This window comes from Myxine glutinosa, chromosome 1, assembly GCF_964187855.1.
Source record: "Myxine glutinosa chromosome 1, kmMyxGlut1.1, whole genome shotgun sequence".
NCBI classification, from domain to species: Eukaryota; Metazoa; Chordata; class Myxini; order Myxiniformes; family Myxinidae; genus Myxine; species Myxine glutinosa.
In genome coordinates this window covers 196,816,133-196,840,952 of record NC_136261.1, presented here as the reverse complement: position 1 = coordinate 196,840,952, position 24,820 = coordinate 196,816,133, and the positions used below count along the sequence as shown (strand labels likewise).

General features: G+C 43.7%; 1 protein-coding gene across 1 annotated transcript in view; it reads left to right on the top strand.

Annotated features, from left to right (window-relative positions):
* The window catches only part of ST14 (ST14 transmembrane serine protease matriptase), a 194,634-nt gene extending 171,108 nt beyond the window's left edge, over nucleotides 1–23,526 (top strand). Inside the window, exons 16-19 of the mRNA XM_068124816.2 lie at nucleotides 1,662–1,848; nucleotides 11,478–11,752; nucleotides 18,763–18,899; nucleotides 22,700–23,526. Coding sequence (XP_067980917.2) covers nucleotides 1,662–1,848; nucleotides 11,478–11,752; nucleotides 18,763–18,899; nucleotides 22,700–22,870 — 770 coding nt within the window. The 3' untranslated portion in view covers nucleotides 22,871–23,526. The remainder of the gene's footprint in view (nucleotides 1–1,661; nucleotides 1,849–11,477; nucleotides 11,753–18,762; nucleotides 18,900–22,699) is intronic.
* Nucleotides 23,527–24,820: the final 1,294 nt, after the last annotated feature.

The window sequence follows — 24,820 nt, the reverse complement described above, 5'->3', positions numbered from 1 at the left end:
TCACAGCCAGCCTCCAGGACGAAGGTTGGGCCGACAGGCTCCCGTGGGTCCTATTGGGCCCCCGAACGGCCCCTAAAGAGGACCTCCAGGCTTCCCCCGCCGAGCTGGTCTACGGCCAGCCACTGCGCATGCCGGGCGAATTAATCCCTGATGCCACCGGCCCCTGGTCCGTGGCTCGCCAACGCTCGGACCTCCAGGAGGCCGCCAGGAGATTTGCCCCCGTGCCCACGTCCCACCACGGCTGCCCCCAACCCCACGTCCCCCAGCACTTAGCACTGCGGAGTACGTTTTTATCCGGCACGACACACACCGGGGACTGCTCCGGCCACCGTACGATGGACCTTTCCGGGTCTTGCAGAGGGACGACAAGTCATTCATCGTCGACATCGGCGGCAAGCCGGACCGCATCTCTGTTTACCGCCTCAAGCCGGCCCATTTGGACCTCGACCAACCTCCACGGTTGGCCCTTCCTCCACGACGGGGCCGTCCCCTGTCAACCAAGGCCCCCGCCCGACCATCCACCGCCATGCTGCCTACCACCCCCACACGAATCGCCAGGGGTCGTTTAGGCCGGGTCATCAGGACCCCCCTCAAACTGACTCTCCCGGTGCAGGTTAATTCTGGGGGGGCGCATGTAGCGGTTACCGGAAGCATGACACAATTACCGTGCACCGGCCGATGACGCAACCGGCGAGCGGTCACGTGTCCGGACTCGCCCGGGCGTGTCCAGACTTGCCCTTCTTGGGCGAACACTTGCCTTGCATACCACGCCCCGTCAAGAGGCGTGACTTACCTATTTTGCATACCACGCCCTACCTGAGAGGCGTGGCTTTTGTGTGTTCAGTTTGCGATATAAATTGCCGGCCCGTTCGAGGGGCGGATTCAGTGTGCTTTTGAGTTCTTTGGTTTTGAGCTAAATAAATAGCTCGGTGAAACTTCGTTCCTGTGTCGTCCATTTTGTCTGGCTTTATCGTACGAGCACAGCTCCCACAGTATAAACAAATGTTGTATGAGCAGCTACAATTGTGTCCTGAGACTTGTGACATCCTGTAGGTATTATTGCATTTTTATGCATTCTTGTTTTTGGGGGATGATTTGGAACTAAATTGTTTTTGTGCCCAAGGCCCCAAAAAATTTTTATCCACCTCTGATTGAAGTTTATTCCCCCACACTAGAAGAACAGTCGCCAACTTTCATTGTCCATCTTGTGGTTCACTCTTCTTCAATCACCTGTAAAAACAAGAGGTTGTCATTAGTAAGATGGAATATATTAAACAAAATGTGGGTTCTGGTCACCTATACTAAGTGTCTGGAAAAAGTCTAACTTCATGGCCAGGTCGGCCTTGGTCATGATTTTGGAGAGATGGAGAGACTTATTGGGGGGAGTCTTCTTTGCATGTTGGTTTCTTGCGTTTCCTCTTGCGCTGCTCTATATGATCTGTTTTTGTATATCTTAAATGCATCCTCAGGGCACTATTTAGACATTAAAATATATAAATGGAATCCACCTCTTTCAGCTAGTCAGAAAGGGAGGGCTGCTTGGATGCTATTGGACAGTATAAACTCTTCAGAAGTTTAGGATTGTGAGGAAATGAATTCTTTTCTGGATTCATAATGTGCACACATTTTGCCATGACTGACATTAAGTGTGCTGTGTGCAGATTGTGGTATGAGGGTATACCAACCTACTCGTATAGTGGGTGGTCAAGATGCTGAGAAGGGTGAGTTTCCATGGCAGGTGAGTCTACATTTGCAGGAGCCTCATTCTTCTCGGGCCATGCACACCTGTGGTGCATCCATCATCTCTGAACATTGGCTCGTTTCTGCCAGCCACTGCTTCCAGGAGGGGTGAGCATGTGCATTAAAGTATCACTTTGTCCTGATTTAAGACGAGGTTGTGTAGAGCGAAGAAAGAAAAGTATTGCATATAAGGCAAGGATTAAACATACCCCACAGATATTCAAAATTATTTAGTTTGAGTTGGCTTGTGTTGCATTCACATCTGTTCCCAGGTCTCCATGATAGTGGGTGACCAGCTTCAGATATCCATACTCTATTGCATGTATATAGGACTTGTATAGTCACATAGACACTCCGCATCATGCAGTCGTGAACAGTGCTTGGTGCTAAAGCGCATACACCGAGGTCTCGCCTCAAGATACGGCTGAGCTTAGAACTCAATTTGATTAGTCGCACACCCGAAGAAGTTCTGTTACTCGAGCTTTTGAATCTCACTATCTGCCATGATCTTTCCTGGGAAAACCACATTTCCAAGGTGGCCTCCAAAGCCAGTTGCCAACTGGGCATCCACCGTTGTGCGAAGTCCTTCCTTGGCACTTCTGAGCTCCTCACCACATACAAAGCTTTCATCCACAGCTTGATGGAGTACTGCTCTCCCCTCTGGGCTGGTGCACCTGCCTCACACCTAGCTCGGCTTCGCGCTGTAGAAACCAACGCTTTTAGAATAATTAGTATCTCCCGTGATGAAGCTGATTCTGAGGGCCTTTCACTCACTCACCGCAGGCAGATTGGTGGTCTTTCTGTCCTCCCCTGCTCTGTCTTCCAAATATTCCTTCAGGTCGCACAAGATCTGCCAGCAACCCTCTTATGGTTAAACTGCCAAAATCAAGACTCTCTGATCACCTTCACTCCTTCATTCCTCTTTTCTCCCGCCTCTGGAACAATCTCCCTCACTCTCTTCAATCCCACTCCTTCCTCCAGGTCTTTAAAACAGCTGTTCACCATCACTTATCTTCCTCCATATAAAACCTTGATCTTTTCTACCTCCCTTCCCCCCCCCCCCCCCCCCCCCCTCGTCAATACACCTCAAATCCACCTCCTTCAATCTCCGACTTCATTTCTGAAATTTCTAGTAGTGTCCTTTTGTTTTATACCGTGTACCTTCCCCATCTCCCCTGCCCCCACCCAGCCCTGTCCCTTCCACAGATCTACCGACATCCCTGTTCCCCACTGTTGTGCTTTCCTCTCTCTCCCCCTCTTGTCTCCCACTCCCTTTATTATATGTTTTATGTGTCCGTTTATGTTTTTTGTGTTTAATGTGTTGGCTCTTACGCGAGCCTTGACTTTGTATACAAAAAAAAGAAAAGAAACCACGAGCGATTTAGCAAGGGATTTTATTCTGAGCATTGGCTGGTTATCAGGATTTTAACTTGATTTAACGAATTCCCCAAGGGAATTCCTCTTTTCCAAGGGAAGGGAATTCCAAGGGAAGCAAATATCCAATTCCCTGAATCAAGTGGCAAATGGGATGTGGAGGGTGGAGCAGGCATGCCCAAGCTTGTATGAAATAATGATAATGATGATAATAATAATAATAATAATAATAATAATTAATAATACAAGAACATCGTATGTTAGTGTGATTGGAAGTATTTTGGATCATTATCTTGTTGAAACAAGAATCCTCTTCCAATTAAAACTTTTCCACTCAGAACTGCATGGTTCTGCAGTATCTGCTCGTCCTTCTCTTTTGTTAGCATCCCATTCATTTTAACAACTTTGCCTAAACAAAAAGCTGAGATGCAACCCCAAACAGTCAGAGATGCTGCCCCTGTGCTTAATAGTAGGCTGCAAACATTGCACGTCATAACGTTCTCCAGGTTTTTGACGTACGAACTGGCATCTCTTGGGTTCAAACTTTGCGGTTTCAGACTGGAGTACCCAATTCCATTGTTCGGTCACCCAATATTAGTGTGACCTTGTAAATTCCAGTCTTTTCACCTTATTCTGTGGTCTCAGCAGTGGTGTCTTTTCAGTTTTATTCAGTTATACCCTCATGTAGTTTCACCGGTCAGCTGAGATCATCACCCAGGATGTGACCCCTTCTGTACACTAAGCAGTTACTTGCTTTTCTGTTCTGCTGGCTTTCTTCACTCACAGTCAGAGTATCTCCCAATGGAATCCTCTATTCTCTCTCAGTAGAGTTGGAGTTCTCCAAGGCAGTGTCTTTAGCCAAGTGCTGTTCATTTTATACATTAGTCACCTCTCAGATCCTCAGGAAAAACCCTCCTTTCCTCTTGGAAGATATCTGTACATCATACCAAATAATTCTGCATACTAATGATAGACTGGCAGCAGCAGCAGCTTTCCTCTCCACTGCCCCGGAAATTAATCTGGTTCCTGTTTAATAGATGGAACATGTTTTTCAATCCGGGTAAGACTCACATTCTCACCTTCTCTCTGGAATAATTATCAAACGCACCCAGAAATTTATTTCCCTGATCAATCGCTGGAAGAAGTTCAGTTTCAGTATTTGCGACCTTGCATCGTAACTTGACGACATCTCCTGGGAAGACCATGTGTCGAACGAAGCTTGGCTCCAAACCCTGCTTTGTACTGGGCTCCTCCATCATGCCAAATTCTTAGTCATTTTATTTTTCTCACAGCCTTCAAGGCCTTTGCATCCCAACAGAGTATTGATCTCCAATATGGGCTGGTGCTCCACTTCACACCTGTGGCCTTTGGCTGCTTCTTGTGTTTTTCCACCAAAAGAAGATCAATTCAGAGTGGCTTTTATTGTGCGAGCAGCAAGCACAATGCCGTTTCCTGGGCCCGCCAACCTGGAAGTGACATGTACATCCGTGTCCGCTTGTTATATGTTGTCGACAGTGAGGTCTAGATGTTGCATACATCACATATCCCCCTTTTAGCTGGGTGGTTACCAAAAGTCCATATACAACATTTTTGTATCAAATGTGAAAATTTAAATTGTGAAAACCATGAGCAATATTTTGGCAAAAGTGAATCAACACAAAACGGTGCTAAGTTTAGAAAAACTAAAACACAACATGAAGTTTAGGAAAACTAGAATAACACAACTTGAAGAGTCAGGGGCGAACTACCCCTATGCAACAATATGACTTTGACTGACACATCTATCGGTCCATACAATCAGGGCGTTTCCCGATTCTGGTTGATTGGCGTGGCAGGTGTGCACTGTGCAGGAGAGTTGGTGTCGCTGTTTCTGGATGAGCTGCGTGGCAGGAACGCAGGAGAGGCAACATCACTGCCCGCAGGTGAAACGGCAGCATCAATTTCAGGCATGAGTGGATCAGAGACGCCCATTAGAGGCACGACATTCCCAGGTGCAGGCACAAAAATGGGTTGTTGCTGTTCAGGCTCCGGCATAACGACAGACAGTATTGGAGGTTCGATGGGGCTGCAGTGACGGTAGACAACGTGGTCCTGGTGTCGACGGACAACCCTCCCATCATGCAAGCGTATTGTATGCGACAGTGGCCCAGGTTTGTCTATGACATCGCCAGGCAACCAAACAGTGCCTGTACCAAAGTTGCGGAAGAACTCTGGATCCCCGGTGTGAAGTGGGCGGCTCATTGCTGACTTGTCATGATGCAACTTCTGGTTAAGTTGGCTCTGGTACACTCGAGAAGCCATATCTGGTTTCAGACGGTCCAGGTTGGTCCTTAGGTGTTGATTCATCAATAATTCTGATGGTGCTACTCCTGTTGTACCATGAGGTGTAGTACGATACTTGAGGAGCAGACCTGGTTTTAAGGTTTCCGTCCTGCAGTTTGCATAGTCTGGACTTGATGACTCCAACTGAATGTTCAGCCAGTCCATTGGAAGCTTGGTGTTGTGGACTGACAAATTTGTGTCTGATACCATTCCTGCTTGTGATTTCGGTGAATTCCGAGCTCGAGAAACATGTACCATTATCACTAACGATAACTCTGGGCAAGCCGTGTGCAGCAAAACAACGGCTCAGTTTCTCTATTGTTCCAGCTGATGCAGTGCTATGTGTTGTGTAAGCATCAATCCACTTTGAGTGGGGATCAGTGATGATTAGTAGCATCTGACCGTTCACTGGTCCAGCATAGTCCAGATGAACTCGATGCCACAGTTCAGTGGGTCATTCCCAGGGATGCAGCAGTGCCTTCGCTGGTGCATTCCTGGTGCTTTGGCAGGGATAGCAATGTTGAACACACTGTTCAATATCAGTCTAGATTTGGCCACCATACAGTGCATTCAGAAAGTATTCAGACTCCTTCACTTTTTTCACATTTTGTTATGTTGCAGCCTTATGCTGAAATCGTTTAAATTCATTTTTTCCCTCATCAATCTACACTCAATACCCCATAATGACAAAGAGAAAACAGGATTTTAGAAAGTTTTGCAAATTTATTAAATAGAAAAAACTGAAATATCACATTTACATCAGTATTCAGACCCTTTTGCTATGACACTTGAAATTTAGCTCAGGTGCCTCCTATTTCTGTGATCATTTTTGAGATGTTTCTACACCTTGATTGGAGTCCACCTGTGGTAAATTCAATTGATTGGACATGATTTGGAAAGGCACACACCTATCTATATAAGGTCTCACAGCTGACAATGCATATCGGAGCAAAAACCAAGCCATGAGGTCGAAGGAACTGCCTGCAGAGCTCAGAGACAGGATTGTGTCGAGGCCCAGATCTGGGGAAGCCTACAAAAAAAATTCTGCTGCATTGAAGGTTCCCAAGAGCACAGTGGCCTCCATAATTCTTAAATGGAAGAAGTTTTGAACAACCAGGAGTCTTCCTAGAGCTGGCCGCCCGGCTAAACTGAGCAATCGGGGGAGAAGGGCCTTGGTAAGAGAGGTGACCAAGAACCTGATGGTCACTCTGGCTCAGCTCCAGAGATCCTGTGTGGTGATGGGAGATACGTCCAGAAGGACAACCATCAATGCAACACTCCACTGATCTGGGCTTTATGGCAGAGTGGCCAGACGGAAGCCTCTCCTCAGTGAAAGACACATGAAAGCCCGCTTGGAGTTTGCAAAAAAGCACCTAAATGGCTCTCAGACTGTGAGAAACAAGATTCTGTGTGCTTTCATGTGTGATGCCGATGTCAGTAACGTTTTTGTCTGCACTCTCCATGGCAATGGCAATGTCCTTGGCTGTCGTAAATTTCAATGTCCGTTCGGCTAACAGGCGGTGCCGTATGCGGTCATCCGCAACACCAACAACAATCAGGTCCCGCAGCATGTCCTCTAGTGCGTCACCGAACTCGCAGAAGTGTGAAAGTTTCTTAAGCTCTGCAATAAATTCAGAAAATGACTGTCCTGTTGCCTGACGGTTCATGTATAAATTGAAACGTTGGACAATAACTGACGGGGTTGGGTTGCAGTGATCCATTAGCGCCTCCATGAGTTCCAAATACTTCAGGTCCCTAATGGGCCTGGGCAAGGCCAAATTCTTCAACAACGTGAACATCTCTGTGCCACATACCGACAGTAGGACTGCTTTCATCTGTCGCTCGTCCAAGATACCATTCACCTCGAAGTAGAACTCCAAACGTTCAGCATACGTCTTCCAATCACCTCCATGGGCGTTGAATTCATCTATGCGGCCATATGACATCATCATGGATTCCTTCATGAAGAAGCAGACAAACAAAAGAAAATCGGAGAATTTCACGAACTGGGTGAATGCCACGAGCAATTATAGTTGCCTCTGAAGGTTTATCCTCGTCGCCATGTGTTGTTCCACCAAAAGAACACCAATTCAGATCAATTCAGAGTGGCTTTTATTGTGTGAGCAGCAAGCACAATGCCGCTTCCCGGGCCTGCCAATCTGGAAGTGACGTGGACATCCGTATCCGCTTGTTAGATGTTGTCGACGGTGAGGTCTACAGTCACGTGAAAAAGGAAGTGTAAAGTTTTGACTTTTGACTTTTTGACCATGTAAAGTTTTGACTTTTTCAACATATTTCAACATACAGCTATTTGATCTTCATTTCAACAATATTGATAGATAAAGGTGACATAATATAACAAATATCATGAAACATTTACATTTTGTAGTCCATTGTATAATTTAAATAAACATAAATGCAAATTTCGCATGTGGAAAAAGTAAGTACACCCTTGGCTCTAATAGGTTGTATTGCCCCCTTTGGCAGAAACAACCTCAAGTAGGCGTTTCTTATAACTGTCTACCAGTCTCTGACATCGACTGGGAGAAATTTTTGCCCACTCCTCCATGCAGAATTCTTTCAGCTGTGCGATGTTTGAGGGGTTTCTTGCATGCACAGCTGGTTTCAAATCCCCCCACAACATCTCAATGGGATTTAGAACCGGGCTTTGACTTGGCCATTCCAGAACCCTCCATTTCTTTCTTTTCAGCCATTCCTTGGTGGATTTACTGGTATGTTTAGGGTCATTGTCATGTTGCAAGGTCCACCTTCGTTTGAGCTTCAACTTTCCGACAGATGGCCTCACATTATCCTCAAGCACCCTCTGGTACTATGAAGAATTCATAGTGGATTCTATGATGGTGAGCTGCCCAGGCCCTGATGCAGCAAAGCTGCCCCAAACCATAATATTTCCACCACCATTCTTTACAGTTGGTATCCGGTTCTTGTGGTCAAATGCTGTCTTTGGTTTTCGTCAAACATGTCTTCTGGTACTGTGGCCAAATATCTCTACCTTTGACTCATCTGTCCAGAGCACATTGTTCCAGAAGTGCTGGTCTTTGCCTAGGTGTTCATTGGCAAACTTTAGTCTTGCCCTGATGTTCTTTCTGGACAGCAAAGGTTTCCTCCTGGCACACCTCCCATGTAGATCAAATTTGTGCAGCCTCTTTCTTATGGTAGACTCGTGCACTTTGACATCAACAGTGGCAAGGGCTACTTGTAGGGTCCCGTGATGACATTCTGGGGTTCTTAGAGACTTCTTTCAGCATCTTGCGGTCTGCTCTCTTGGCTGAACTTGCTGGGGTGGCCTGGCCTGAACAAGTTGGCAGTTGTTTGGAATCTTCTCCACTTGTAGATGATCTTCCGGACAGTCGAATTATTGATTTCAATTTGTTTGTCGATCTTTTTAAATCCCTTCCCAGACTCGTAGGCATCTATAACCTTCTTTCTGAAGGCCTCAGAGAGCTCTTTTGATCTAGGCATGGTGACGCCGCACACTTCAACTACAAAGAGCAAACCAAACTAAATGTCTGAGGATTGAATAAGACAGGTTCCTCCAAGATCCTCTCTAACGATGTTCTAATCATTTGCACCTGAGCTGGTGCACCTGATTCTAATTTTAGGTATTTGAAGTAGTGATAAATGTTGGGGTGTACTTACTTTTTCCACATGCGAAATTTGCATTTATATTTATTTAAATTATACAATGGACTACAAAATGTAAATGTTTCATGATATTTGTTATATTATATCACCTTTATCTATCAATATTGTTGAAATGAAGATCAAATAGCTGTATGTTGAAATATGTTGAAAAAGTCAAAACTTTACATGGGGTGTACTTACTTTTTCACGTGACTGTAGATGTTGCATACATCACACTTTGGAATCCAAAGCTCTTGTCATCATTGGCAAATCCCACAAAGAAGCAGAATCACAGGGCCTTCTGCTGCTGTCTTGGACAAATTGGTAGGTTTTCTACCACCTCTCCTCCAATCCTGTTCCATCTGCTGTTTCATCCCTTTGTCCCGTCCCAGTACCTCCAAGTCGTGTGTTTTTCCAGCAAACCCCATCTCTATGGAGCTCCAAATTGGAACTGGAACTACTTTGTTGTTCTCTTCTCGCACTTGTGGAATCTCTTTTCCTCAGTCTATTCAATCACTCTTCACTCGAGCACTTCAGGTTTGTTGGGTATCCCACATTCAGCACATCCTCGATCCCGACCTGTGGCATCTTCTACCTTCATTATACCTACACCACCATATCATAACCCACCTTTCCCCCTCCCCCACCGACCTCACCCCATCTATCTGCATGATGTTTCCTTCCATTTTTTTTATGCCTCTGCCGACAAAGTCACCGGAGGCATTATGTTTTCGTGTTGTCCGTACGCCCGTACGAGCGAAACCTCGTTTTTCTCATCAACCATATGTCCGATTGAGACGAAACTTTCAGGGTAGGAGTGACACCCATAAAAGATGTTTTTTTAAATAATAATAATGACGTCATAGGTCACGTGGTATGGCAGCCATCTTGGATTAAAAGCAAATAATTAAAAAATTATTTCTCGGAAACAGCTGAATGGAAAAATTTGAAACATGGCACATTGTCAAGTACTCTCAATGGGAAACAAAAGCTTGATAATGACGACATCATCGGTGAAGTGGTATACCAGCCAAAAATGTTTTAATCGACTTCCTTATCGTAAAAATCTGAAATTGCATGCACATGATATATGACCCATTTGTATTGAAATATTAAATTTATGGCATCATAGGTCATATGGTTTGGCAGCCATATTGGATTGAAGGAAAATATGAAATGATTATATCTCTGAAACCACTCATCCTATCGATGCGAAATTTTACAAATAACATCTTCCAACACTGTTGCATATAGTTTGAAAATGATGATGTCATAGGTCACAAGGTTTGGCAGCCATCTTGGATAGAAAAACGAACCTTATCCGATCAACACGAAACTTCACAAACGTGATCCCCTACCCAAATATATGCAGAGTGATGGCATCTACCCATTGTGAGACTATGCGGAGGCATATTGGCAACACAGTCACATTGTTCTAGTTTTCTCTATTTCTATTGTTTGTTCATATTCTTGTTCACTTATGGTGAAAGTCTTTTTTTATAATAAAAATGGTAAAACAAAATTATTGAACTACCACATGTGCACCTCAATCTGAAGACTGATCACAACATGGTCACAACAAGCACATACACTCCAATCCCGAAGAGATAAAATGCATCATCCGACTCGGACAACTCCTCAAAAGGAGTGAGTCCCCAATCCCCATCCTCATCTTAGCCAAAAGGCAGAGAAGCGATCCTTCTGCAACACACTCAGTGCGTTGCCTTCTACCGTCTGTCACTTTGCTCTTCCATGAGCCTAGACGTTCAGTGTTTGTTTCAAATGGTTTGTATTTTGATTTGATTGTGTTCTGGGAAAAGAAAGATCTACATTTTTTTCAAAATATTGAAAGCTTCTGTCGGTGACAGATTAAGTCTGATAAGTAGAGCCTGAATGAGTTGATCTGTTTCTATTTTCAAACACAAACCTAGATTTCAGGATAATTTCACAGCAGTTTTCAGATCATTGGATAATCAATGTGGTACATTAATAATGTCCTTGGTTCACCATAAGTACGCCAAAGTTGTTAGGTTCATTGTGAAGTTCATATTTGATGATGCCTGATAGCTGGAGTGAGTTTGTCTGTCACAGCTGGAAATGCAGTCAATTTATTGGTCATTTACATTAAGTGGTGGTGTGGCAATTTCTTCCTGGGGAGATGTACATCATTTTTCGGGATTTGTTTTATTGGTCTACTGGATCTTTATTGAGGCATCCACTGATGTGTACATTCAAGTCTGTAAGGTTGCCATACCATTCAATGGGTTTTAAAAATGGAGTACCTCAAACTATAATGATTTATTATGATTTGCATTCTAAAAATTGCATGGAAATGCCTGTGATATTTCCTTGCACTCATCACTATCCATTTACGTTCCCACTCTTTTCTCTTGTAGAGGCAAAGATCCAAAACTTTGGAAGGCTTACGTGGGCCTACACTCCCAGACTACCCTTACTGTCGAGGAGGTTGCTCGTCATAATATAAAGAGGATAATAACTCACAAAAGTTACAATGACTGGACTTATGACTATGATATTGCACTTCTGGAACTTGAAACTCCATTAAAGTACACGTATGAAATCAGGCCAATATGCCTGCCAGCAATGACGCACAACTTCCCAGTGGGCAAGAGCTGTATGATCACTGGCTGGGGTTCAACAAAGGAGAGAGGTTGGTATTGATTGCAAATTTCCTTGCCCTGATATATGGACTGATACTGAATAAGGTGAATGATGTTACTGTTGCAGGATTTATTGTAAAAGTACAAACGAAACATAAGATAGATATTTTTTTCATATTTTCACTTCATGAGTGATTGCTCTGCTGTTACAGTGCATTATCATTTTGGAGGGTCACTTGATTTTTGGTAGCGAACGTGTCACTACCAAGGTTATTTGACTTACCGATTGCCAAATGGGGGTTTGTTGAGTGGAGCCCAAAACTTTATTTCATTCGCAGGAATAACCTGAAGATCGTTCCACCGGTCATAAAATATATCTTCTAGCACTATCACTTATCACATTACACCTTATTCGATACTTAAAGGTAACCTCGAGAATCATGAAACATTCTGCAATCCTAAATAATGAGCGATTTATTTTGCGGCAAATTGTAATGCACACCAGCATGTATAAAACGTCAAAAATTAATATGCAGCTTTCCAAATATCATTCACAAATTCACTTCTATAAAACACTTCACTTTATCTAAACCTACACAAATTCTTCACCAAAACAGTCATAAAACGAGAACGGCACCCGGTAGAGCGCATACCTCCGCCAGGCTGAACAGTTTGTTTTGCATCCTACTGATAGGCCGGATCTAGATTCGGACCTGAACCAAAATCTAATCGGCTTGTTATTGTTGCCTAACCAACTTGTCCACCATGTTTAGTCATAACTCGTCCATAACTTTTTAAAATATTATGTTATATATCGCTTTTTACCTAATCTCTCAATGGTGAAGAATCACTTAAAAATTAAATAATTATTGTATCAGAATTCATATTCATATCTTCACCAAAATTTAATCAATTCTTCCTTGTCACACACCCAACTTCTCCACCAAGTTTCGTCCAAATCCGTCTACAACTTTTTGAGATATCTTGTTCACAAACAGACGTGCGAAGTCCTTCCTTGGCACACCTGAGCTCCTCACCACATACAAGGCTTTCATCCGCAGCTCAATGGAATACTGCTCTCCCCTCTGGGCTGGTGCTCCTGCCTCACACCTAGCTCGTCTTCACGCTGTTGAAACCAATGCGTTCAGAATCATTGGAATCTCCCGCGATGAAGCTAACTCCAAGAGCCTTTCACTCACCGCAGGCAGGTTGGTGGTCTTCTACCAACTCCTCTCTGGCCTTGCCCCCCCCCCCCCCAAGCTCTCTCTGGGCTCTGTCCCCCAAATATTCCTACAGGTCGCACAAGATCTGCCTGCAACCCTTTTATGGTTAAACTGCCAAAATCAAGACTCTCTGCTCACCTTCACTCCTTCATTCCTCTTTTCTCCCGCCTCTGGAACAAACTCCCTCACTCTCTTCAATCCCACTCCACCCTCCAGGTCTTTAAAACAGCTGTTCACCACCATCTCTTATCTTCCCCCATCCAAAACCTTGATCTTTTCTACCCCCGCTAATTTCACCCCAAATCCACTTTTTTTGAAATACCAACTTCTGTCCTGGAAGTCCTTGGTGTCCTTGTGTTTTGTACTTCTCCCACCCCCCCCCCCCCCCTTCCCACGCCTCCTCCCCACGCCTCCTCCCCCCAAGCCCTCTCCCTCCCACACATCTCCCTACTCTCAAATGTTGTGTTTGTGTGCTTCCCCTTCTCTCCCCATGTTGTCTTCCGCTCCCTCTTTTTATATATTTTGTTTGTCTGGTTGATTTGTTCGTGAAATAAATGTTAGCTCTTTCACGAGCCTCGATTCAGTATACAAAAAAAAGAAAAAAAAAAGACAGACAATCAGACAGAAGTAAAAACATAACCTCCATCCACCTTTGGTGGCAGAGGTAATGAGGAAAATAAATAACAATCCACACATCAACAGTGAAATATTGGAGATCACATTTAAACACCCTTCCTCAAGTCATCTGCTTGATCTGTTTTATTGCAAACCAATAGTTTTGCAGGGACATGCCCTGTCTCATGATTCTGTAATTGAGAAGCTGTCTTATCCATGTGTACAAATGGCTGATAATTATCAGTTTGAAAAACATGTTCAGTCCAAATTCCCCCACACAATAGCCATGCCTTCCTTCTCCATGGTTGAGTAGTTCTCGTTCTCTCTCTCTCTCTCTCTCTCTCTCTCTCTCTCTCTCTCTCTGTCTCTGTCTCTGTCTCTGTCTCTGTCTCTGTCTCTGTCTCTGTCTCTGTCTCTGTCTCTGTCTCTGTCTCTGTCTCTGTCTCTGTCTCTGTCTCTGTCTCTGTCTCTGTCTCTGTCTCTCTCTCTCTCTCTGTCTCTGTCTCTGTCTCTGTCTCTGTCTCTGTCTCTCTCTCTGTCTCTGTCTCTGTCTCTCTCTCTGTCTCTCTCTCTGTCTCTCTCTCTGTCTCTCTCTCTGTCTCTCTCTCTGTCTCTCTCTCTGTCTCTCTCTCTGTCTCTCTCTCTGTCTCTCTCTCTGTCTCTCTCTCTGTCTCTCTCTCTGTCTCTCTCTCTGTCTCTCTCTCTGTCTCTCTCTCTGTCTCTCTCTCTGTCTCTCTCTCTGTCTCTCTCTCTGTCTCTCTCTCTGTCTCTCTCTCTGTCTCTCTCTCTGTCTCTCTCTCTGTCTCTCTCTCTGTCTCTCTCTCTGTCTCTCTCTCTGTCTCTCTCTCTGTCTCTCTCTCTGTCTCTCTCTCTGTCTCTCTCTCTGTCTCTCTCTCTGTCTGTCTCTCTCTCTGTCTCTCTCTCTGTCTCTCTCTCTGTCTCTCTCTCTGTCTCTCTCTCTGTCTCTCTCTCTGTCTCTCTCTCTGTCTCTCTCTCTGTCTCTCTCTCTGTCTCTCTCTCTGTCTCTCTCTCTGTCTCTCTCTCTGTCTCTCTCTCTGTCTCTCTCTCTGTCTCTCTCTCTGTCTCTCTCTCTGTCTCTCTCTCTGTCTCTCTCTCTGTCTCTCTCTCTGTCTCTCTCTCTGTCTCTCTCTCTGTCTCTCTCTCTGTCTCTCTCTCTGTCTCTCTCTCTGTCTCTCTCTCTGTCTCTCTCTCTGTCTCTCTCTCTCTCTCTGTCTCTCTCTCTGTCTCTCTCTCTCTCTCTCTCTCTCTCTCTCTCTCCACAGGGAAGAGTTTGTGATAGGATTGCTGTAAAATAGCTACTCCAATATCAGTGTCAGTAGCATAGGTCCTGAGCACGAATAGGTTACTAGTCTCAAGATGGGTGTGTTGATGAGTTGATTTAAGGGTTAGGTGGGCCTTTTCCCGACCCCCATAGACTGTTGCCCCAGGAAGTGAGGATAAGCTCTCAAGGTGTGCAAAACACCCCAATGGCTCAGTGTCTCAAATAGCTTCTAACAGTCTAGCCTCACACTGGCCTTTTCATGGCGGAGTTGATTTTTCACTAACAGGTATGGAGGTGAAAGGTGAATCCCTGGCATCTTAAAACCAGGTACTTTGATCAGTTGGGGTTCATTACCTTGGTAGGCAGTTCATCTGTGAGAAGGAAACTCTGAATCCAAATCCACCACTACCTTCCAGTTCAGGTTTGAAACAAAAGGCTAAGGGTTCTACAGAGTAAAGACAGCAATCCTTCTTTAAAGCGGTGGACTTTACATTTGTTAATCAGTGGACCACCTTGGGTAAGGTGTACTACCACATTTTAGCCTCTTGATCAGGGCTATGTGAAGCGATGGTAGTAAATAGCGATCTCTCTGCTCACCGGTAGGTGTCGGTAGAAGACGGAAAGACCACCAACCTGCCTGCGGTGAGTGAGTGAAAGGCTCTTGGAGTTAGCTTCATCGCGGGAGATTCCAATGATTCTGAACGCTTTGGTTTCAAGTAGGTGGTGGATGGCCATGCTTGGCAGCTTGCACATATTGTCAGTAATGGACGCATTGGCCTTCAAACTAGGCAGAGGATGCTCTTGTGGTGAACAATTGCTAGGATCACCTATCCAGTATAGACATTGCACGGAAGAGGGCAATGGCAAACCACTTCCATACATACATGCCAAGAAAACAATAATGATTAGAAATTTAGGAGAAAATGCTATGGAATTGGATGGTGAGCCCCACAGGTTTGAAATGTTTTGTGGATGAGCAAAGCTTTTTGATGAGAAGGCCTGGCTGTTATGACAGGACTGGATAAAACTCGCAAAGAAATCCACTCGCTGAGGTCGCTGGAACTGAAAGTCGAAATCAGCTTCTCAAATGTTCACAAAATTGGAAGATGGAATGTACAGTCCATTAATCAGGAGAAGTTAGATGTTATAAAGAGAGATGGAGAGGTCGAGAACTGAAATTTTGGGGATAATTTAACTTGGATGGACTGGTCTGCGGCTGTTTCAATTTGATGATTACAAAGTGTTCTTTTCTGGTCACAAAACCTGTAAAAGAAATTGAGTGGCAGTGATTTTCAATAATATAACAGTCAACACTTGGATACAACCATGTAGTCCATAATAGATTAATATCAGAGGTTGAATGGACATTCAGTAAACACCACCATTATTCAGATATATGCTCCAACTTATGCTGCAGCTGAAGAAAATGTGGAGGAGTTCAATGGAAAGTTGCAGGAACTAGTGGAACAGAAGCCTAAAGGAAATGTTTTAATTATTATGGGAGACTGGAATACAAAAATTGGAGAAGCAGGAGCACCAGGGATTGCAGAAAAGCACGGTATATGTATCCAAAATGAGCCAGGGGAGCGAATGCTGGAGTTATCTGTGGAGAATGATCTTGTAATTGCAAACACATGGTTCAAACAACCCAAGCGCAGACTGTACATATGGACGTCACCTAATAGGCAACATAGAAATCAGATTGACTACATTCTAATCAACAGAAGATGGAGAAGTGGTGTGGAAACTGCCAACATGCTGCCAGGTGCAGACTGTGGGGACAGATCATGAACTCCTTTTGGCAAAGCTACAAGTTAAAGTGAGAAACCTGAGAAAATCCAAAACTCTGACCAGATATGACCTTGAAAAAATATCTAAACAATATGCAATAAAGGTTTTTTTAAATGATATGCAGGGCTGAACATTCTGAACATCTGGTTGATAGAATACCAGATTAATTGTTGCAAGAGGTTGAAGACATTGTAAGTACAGGGGCTAACAGCAACATCCCAAAAGCAAGCAGAAAGAAGGCTAAATGGCTGTCAAAAGAGTCAATAAATATTGCAGACAAAAGAGAGATAAAAAAAACAAAGGTTTCATGAAGCAACTAAATGCCAACGCCCAACATCAGGAGTGAAAAGACAAAGACGAGTGTTTCAAAGAGGCATGCATAGAGATAGAAAAATGACATCAGAGTGGGAGAACAAGAGATCTTGTAAAAAAAAAAAAAAAAATCAGATCGCAGGGGAGTTTAGATCTAGGATAACGATCCATAATAGTCGAGCAGGAAAATATCTGACAAGAAACACAGATGAAAGAAAGATGGAAGGAGTATACCGAACCTCCAAAGAAACAAGATATCAATATGATGACGGCCTTCGAAGAAAGAATCAATAGTAACAAGAAAGAGCAATCAGAGATGGCAGAACCTCAACAGGACGTGTTTTTAGTTTTTTTTGGGGGGTAAAAAGGCTTTGGTGTAAAAACAAATATGGCGGCCAAACCACGTGACTGATGACGTCACCATTATTATTTTTTCTCCACCAATTTATCCCGAGATGATGCCCAAGAAATTTCATCTTGATCGGATGAGTTTTGTACTTGTGGAATTACGACGTCATAATAGAGGCACCTATGACATCATCATTGACGTGTTATTCCGCATGAAGATTTCTTTACAATGAGTCATGTCTCAATTTTTTCTATGCAGCGCTTTCGGAGATATAGAGGTGCGTTTTTTTTCGGTTTTTGCAAGATGGCGCCCAGACCACGTGACCTATGACGTCACAATTGTCATCTATCTATAATTCCAGTAATCTCTGTGTGTATGTGTGTGTGTATGTCTGTGTGTTTGTCTGTGTGTATGTCTGTGTGTTTGTCTGTGACCGCTGTTTCTCGACAACCACGGGTCCGATATACTTTAAACTTGCCAGATATATTGCTGGGGACCCGAGGATGTGCCTTTTCAAGGTTTCATATTAATCGGACAAGTAGTTACCGAGCTATGGCGATTTCTTTACCAAACTCCGCAAGCCGTTCGCTTTGGACCAAACCATTTCATGTAAATAGAGGGGGGGGATTGTCACCGTACTCGCAAGCCGTTCGCTTTGGCTTTGCGAATGGACCAAACCATTTCATGTAAATAGAGGGGGGGGATTGTCACCGTACTCGCAAGCCGTTCGCTTTGGCTTTGCGAATGGACCAAACCATTTCATGTAAATAGAGGGGGGGGATATAATTTTAGATATATATATAGTACGGGCATGCCCTAGTTTAAAAAATTCTACGGGTGAAGTTGCACCTATGGTGAAAATTTCCTGTCAGTCGGACCAACAGTTGCAGAGAAAATCATATTTATTCTGTGTGGACAAACTGCCAAACAAATAAACAAACGGACTCAAATTCAATACCCTCTCTTCTGCCGAGGGTAATAACAAAAAAATGTTCAAATACGTAAAAGGATGTAGGGATGGAATGCCAAAAAGTATGTAAACAAGGTAGGGATGGTCACAAGAAATTGTAATGTGAAAACACCCGACATCTTTCTTTGAATAATGGTTTTGCCTGTGCATCCCTGCATCCAATTGCAATGATCGTGCATGTTGATTGTTTCATTATCTTTCCAGATATAATCAGACATTATCCTTAATGCAGACATTATTTTTCCCAGAAGTTTCAAAATATATTGTATCAATTTTAAACGATTAATAATGCACTGCATAATCCTTTCGTGTACCACATGAATGCCTTTATATATGGTTATTTGCCCCATTTCCAGACAGGTCATGTCCTAAAAAGAAAGACGAAAGAGATAACAAAAGCATATTGAGGCGATGGTATATAAATAATTACATTTTCAGTTGCCCTTCAAATTTTATTTGGAATGACTTGTTTGGTGAAGTTTTTTTGACATTTTATCTTCTATTGTTTTGTTGTACAGGTGCAGCAGCTAATGTTCTGCAGAAAGCTGCGGTTAATATTATTAATGAGACCCTCTGTAAAAATCTGATGGAAGGAAGTACTACCATCCGAATGCTTTGTGCTGGTTTTCTTGAGGGAGGCATTGACGCCTGCCAGGTAAATCCATCAACTTTGTTGAAATATCCCTTTTTTGTTGAAATTTCCGCACACACAGATGTTTGTTTCTGCACTTTTAGTGCTCATGGAGGACCTTGTCCATTTATTGTATGCAAGATGCTGTGCCTAATACATGGATTACTAGGACTAGTGGACAATGCGTGTATCGATACGTGGGAATTGATCCTGGGATATCAGCATCATGGTCCATGTCCTCAGATTGAAATGAAAAAGACAATTGAACCCAAATTTGACGTTGCCATAAGCCATTTTTCGAAGGACAAATATGACCTGTTGACACTGTTGAACAATATATGCAACTTCACGGTCATATATTTGTTACATATCCATGGAAAAGGTGGGGGTGGAGGAGGGTGGGGAGTTGGGCTGAGAGAGAACCCACGAGATCAACTCATGGCTCCTGCAAAAGTTACTTTGAAATAAATCAGAAGGAACTTTCGCTTCGGGGTTGCCCACATGGAGGTCAAATCCGCATCTGCTCCTTCCACCTCAATCAAACTAAAGCTTTCCCAACCGGATCCGTCGTGTTTTTCTGTTATATTTTCATCCTTAATGACTGTTTGCTTTTTCGTCTAATTTTCTGTGTTAAATTGCACCTTGTTGTCAATACTGTCAATTTCGTTTTCGTGTAGCCTAGGGCTTTAGCTGGGAGCAACAATGTCGTGGTTGAGGTTGTTTGGTGTTCCATGTTTTTTTTTTCACCCAAAACGTATTTCCTTTCTGCCTCTTCAATGTTATCCTATTCCCCCTCCTCACATCAAAAAATATATAAAAACAAACAAAAAAACAACAACATTTTTTCACTCTAAAACACGATCTCATTCTACCTGTACTTGTACTTCCTGTACCTCGTTTTTAACCTCTCCCTTTTCTGAACATTTCCAAACTGAATCTTAATTGAAGGAAACACTTCCTCCTCCTTCCTTTAAAAGCTATTTCAAACATATGCCTGATTTTCCTTATTTCTCCGTTATGAGTACCTCACGTGTCCTTCTTCATCATGTTTGCCTCAACTTTATCTTCTTCATCATGATGTATGCCTCAACTTTTTCTTCTTCTTCTTCTTCTTCTTCTTCTTCTTCTTCTTCACGAGACATATATTGGAAATTTGTCTCTCACCTTAGCACTTGTTCCATCAATCCTCCTATTCCTACAGCATTACCTTCAACAAAAATTGGTTCCACTCATCCCATGATCTTTATCTCAGAATGGTAAATATGTGAATCTTGAGAAGTCCAGTTTGCAGCGGTCTGCACACAACAATCAATTCCCTTCACGTTATTTTTCAATGTCAAACCACTCCGTGACAGTACCCTCCCCTACATCTCCTACTAACCCGCATACTTCCAACCCAACACATCTCCATGTCCCCTCTTTCTGCATCCCTCCTTACTCCACCCTCCAAGATTCTCCCTCACCCCACCCTCTCCAAGCTGATCTCTTCAACCCACCCTATTCAAGCTTCCCCCACTCTACCCCTCAATGCTTCCCCCTCTTGCCTTTCCCCTTGTCCTGTCTCCACATCCTGTCTTCTCTCATCTTCCTCCTCGTCCTGCCCCCTCACAGCTTCCCCCTCGTCCCGCCCCGTGTCAGCTTCCTTCTTGTCCTGCCCCCTCTCAGCTTTCCCCTCATCCCCGCCCCCTCTCGGTTTCCCTCTCGTCCCACCCGCCGCCCATCCCACACCCTCCCAGCCTGTCCCCCATCCCTCACGCTCCCTGCCTCCCACCCATCCCGCACCATCTCAACTTCTCCTCACTTTCCCTCACTGTGTTGATCTCAAACATCCAAGGCCTTCACTCCAACTTGACATTTCTGAATCCAGCCCGTTTCTGACAAACCGCACATCATCTATTTATACCAGAATCCTTCCTCCCACAGGACGTTCTTGACTCCTTAGTGTCTCTCCCTGGCTATTGTCTCCTCCGATTTGATGGGCCTGAACCCCATCCTGGCAGCGGAGTTGCACTTTACATCGACAACTCAATTTTTCACTGTCCGTATACTGATCACACACATCCCAACCCTCAAGAGTACCTTTGGTTGTGACTTCCCCTCCACTGCCACCTCTTGTTCGTCGGTGTGTTCTACCGTCCTCCAAACAATAACGACTCCATTTCCATCTACATCTCTCTCAGACAACATGGACAAACGTTTAACCACTCATCCCAACTCTCTCTTCCTCATATGTGGTGATTTTAATTGTCACCATGCACATTAGCTGGGTGTTGGTACCTCTCTCACCAGCCATGGCACTTCAGCAAAGGACTTCTGTGACTCCATTGAACTGACTCGATCTGTAAATGCTCTGATAAAGATTTATCCCAATGGCATCTGGATTTGGTGATGAGAAACTTCCCCACAAATGTCTGCCGCTCTTCCTCTGCTCCATTTGGTTCATCTGATCATATACTGTACTTGTGAGACTCAACATCACTTCTGGCTGTTCTCAAAGAGCTGCCTCAATGCCGGTGAGTCTGGCAATTTCACTCAAGCAGATTGGCAGGGACTGCAAGCAAGCATCTCACTTCAGCACTGGTCTTCCATATCTACCACCCCAGATATTAACTCAGTCTGGGAATTTTTCCACAAAAACCTGCTCTCTATTAATCACGGATTTATCCCATCTCATCTTCAGTTATCCCACCATTCTTCCCACCATGGCACGCTGAATCTTGTGGTGAGGCACTTGCTCTGAAATAACTTGCCATCTCTTCCTGGAAAGCAAACCCAACTGAAGGCAACCCCAGATCACTCCAGGAAGCCCGTGGCAAGTGTGTCCACTCTCAGGGGAGCCAGAAAACAACATCTGTCCAACCTCAAGATTAAACTTTCAAACTTGTCTCCCTCCTCTAAAACCAGAGGTCACCTTGTTAAGTCTGCCTCTGGAGTATACTTCCCTTCCATCCCTTCCCTCACTTCGAATGGCACCACAGCCAACCCCACTCCTGAGAAGGCCGCATGCCTCAATTCTGTGTTTAATTCCAAATCTTGTGTCCCCAACCCCTTGCCATACCATACCCAACTGCTCCAGCACCATGCATCTTTTGTACCCGATACGTTTCTGTAAACCCTTGACTCTGATTCTACAACTGGACCGGGATAGCATCAGCTCACGTGTCCTAAAAATCTGCTCTGCTGCAAATATTTTTCGCAAATATTTTTCACCTTTGCAAATATTTTTTGTGCTTTATTAGTGAGATATGTGATGAGTGCTAGTTAGATGGGATAGGCAGGATAGCTCAGAGATGCCACCACTCACTTTTCAGCTGTCTAATCCGGGTTCAATTCCCAACCCGAATACAAAATGTCACCTTTGTTTCATAGGCGGGGCATTGCATTACCGAGCATTGCCATCTGTCGGACGAGATACATGTATTAATTCCCCAGGACATTAAGCTTGTCCTCTCTGACTTGGTACACGTTGTTCCTGGTTGATAATGAAGATCCCACAAGTGTCTGTTTACAAAGAGGAGGCGAATCCTGCTGTCATATTGGCGAAAATCCAAATTCCTGTCTCAACTCATGTTGCTGGGAATGCAATTACAAACTACCCAGTGCGCTTTCTTGCCGATGATGCTGCTTTGGCAGTCCCCAAGACCCTAAAAAAGTGCAGGGCTTGTCCCATTATTTCGATGGCCCTTTAACATATAACGTTGTTTTCTCCCCCACCTTAAACATCCACGAGCACATGTCTTATCATAGACTGAAATTTTGAAGTGCTTTTCTTGATGATTGTGGATATAATCGTGTAATATACTTGGTGTGTTGTTTCCATACAGGGTGACTCTGGCGGTCCTCTGGTGTGTGTGGAAATTACGAGTGGTCACTGGTTCTTGGCTGGTATAGTGAGTTGGGGTGAGGGGTGTGCTCGTGCCAATAAACCAGGATTGTATACTCGTGTTACCAGCATGCGTTCATGGATTTACACCAACACCGACACCGAAGTCTGACGTGGAAGGCGTTGAGAGGAGCGAAGGGATTGAAGCAGTAGCGGAGCTGGTGTTTACCCTGGTGTGAGGATATGTTGGTTGAAGGTGGGGATATAATTGGGATAGGGATTGTGGGCTGGTTTAAAGTGAAGTATGCGGGTGGGGAGGGGGTTGGGGGGATGGGGGTTGGGAGGAGTTAAGTGAAAGAAAAGAAAAAAACCTGTTTATATATAGTTGACAAATTATTGAATTTTTTGTAAAGTGGATTACAATACTAGAATAACTGGGGGTATTTTTTCAGAATATCAAATATTGTAAATATTTTCTCGATGCTTTGTTTAAATTTTGATTTGGATTTTTGCATACCATGCGAGTCAGATCATTGCGTGCCTGCGCTTTTGCTTTTCGATGTGATTTCCAAGTTTATTGGGGGGAAGGGAAAGCAACCATTTGGATTTTGCATTTCGGATTGCAATACACTCCTGGATATCTGCCAAAAAAAAAAAATTCTTGTTTTTCCTTCTTCAGCATGTTGCCAAACCCGTGGTTTGTTAAACTTGATTTTTACGCCATTTACTTTTAACATTATGCTGGGTGTTATCTGGCTCAAATATGTGGTGTGATTTCTGTCACAGTAACTTTTATAAAATGTAATTTTAATAAAAGTAATTTCATTATTTTGTTGTTTGTTTTGGAAGCGTTTGGCAGATGTTCTTCCATTGCCTTTGCTGAAAGTCTTTACACTTGCATGGATCTTCGAAAGATTTTCTTTTGGGCAACAACGGCCATATTTCAACAGCATCTCGACTACCAATGCTATTCGATGGCCCGATTGCTCCCACCTCGTGGAATCAGCTGGGGAACATGTTTGGCCCGAGTATTTCTTGAATCAGCTGGTTCGGCCTGCCATTTTACTGAAGGTGGCAGGAATTTGTAATTTGCGATGACGATGATAACTTACCTACTTTCTGAAAGACACCGTGTGATCTTTAGCATCGACCAGCAATTCATGCAAGCAGATGGAACACCCAGCCTAATGCCCATCCGCTGGACGGTGCACTTTGCGATGCAATGCCGTGCTAGTAAGCACCAATCCAACAGTTTATAGTCAGGCCGGCAATCATACCCAGGCAAGGCAGCACAAATAGTCAGGTTCACTATGTCAATAAATTATATTTCGTTCAAAATCATGGTAGATTAGCAAACCTATACATTTTTGGAAAGGTTATAGCATAAGGAAACTAAAAATCAATGTTTACATTTGGAGAGATACCTGTATGGCGGCCATTTTGGATTTTCAAAATGGCCACTGTAAAATACATATTTTGTTCTATTTCTGCCTCTAATTACCCTAAACACTTTTTAAAATATACTAAACCTATATTTTCAGGGACAAAGAATCCAACGAAAGTATCAAATTAGTGCTATGGGGAATGGTAAGACACGAATCAAAGGTTTTGAATTGCAAAATACTGTCTTTATATTCGCGATAAATTGCATAATCAAATACATGTTATCATTTTGTACAGGCAGTTAATAACATCAAAATGTGTCACAATAATTCATATCACCAAACATACACAGGCAGTCAGCAAAATCATATATACACATGCAGTCAGTATAACTTCACATCGACACAGGCAGTCAATGACAAAATATACACAGGCAGGCAATGGCATCAAACATACACGATTACAGAATATGCCATTTAGAGTTCGTCATCACTGTCCTGTGTGTCGTATCCGACAATATAGTCCGCATCGTTTTCACAGTCCGTTCCACACAAGCAAAGGTCGGTCAAATTGATTGGCAAATCGAATTGGTCGAATGGTCGATCGAATCGAATTCGATGAATCGAATCGAATCGATCGAATTGGTCGAATGGTCGAATGGTCGATCGAAGCGATTGGTCGAATGGTCGAATTGGTCGAATCGAATTGGTCGGAATTGACAAATGTAAACATTGATTTT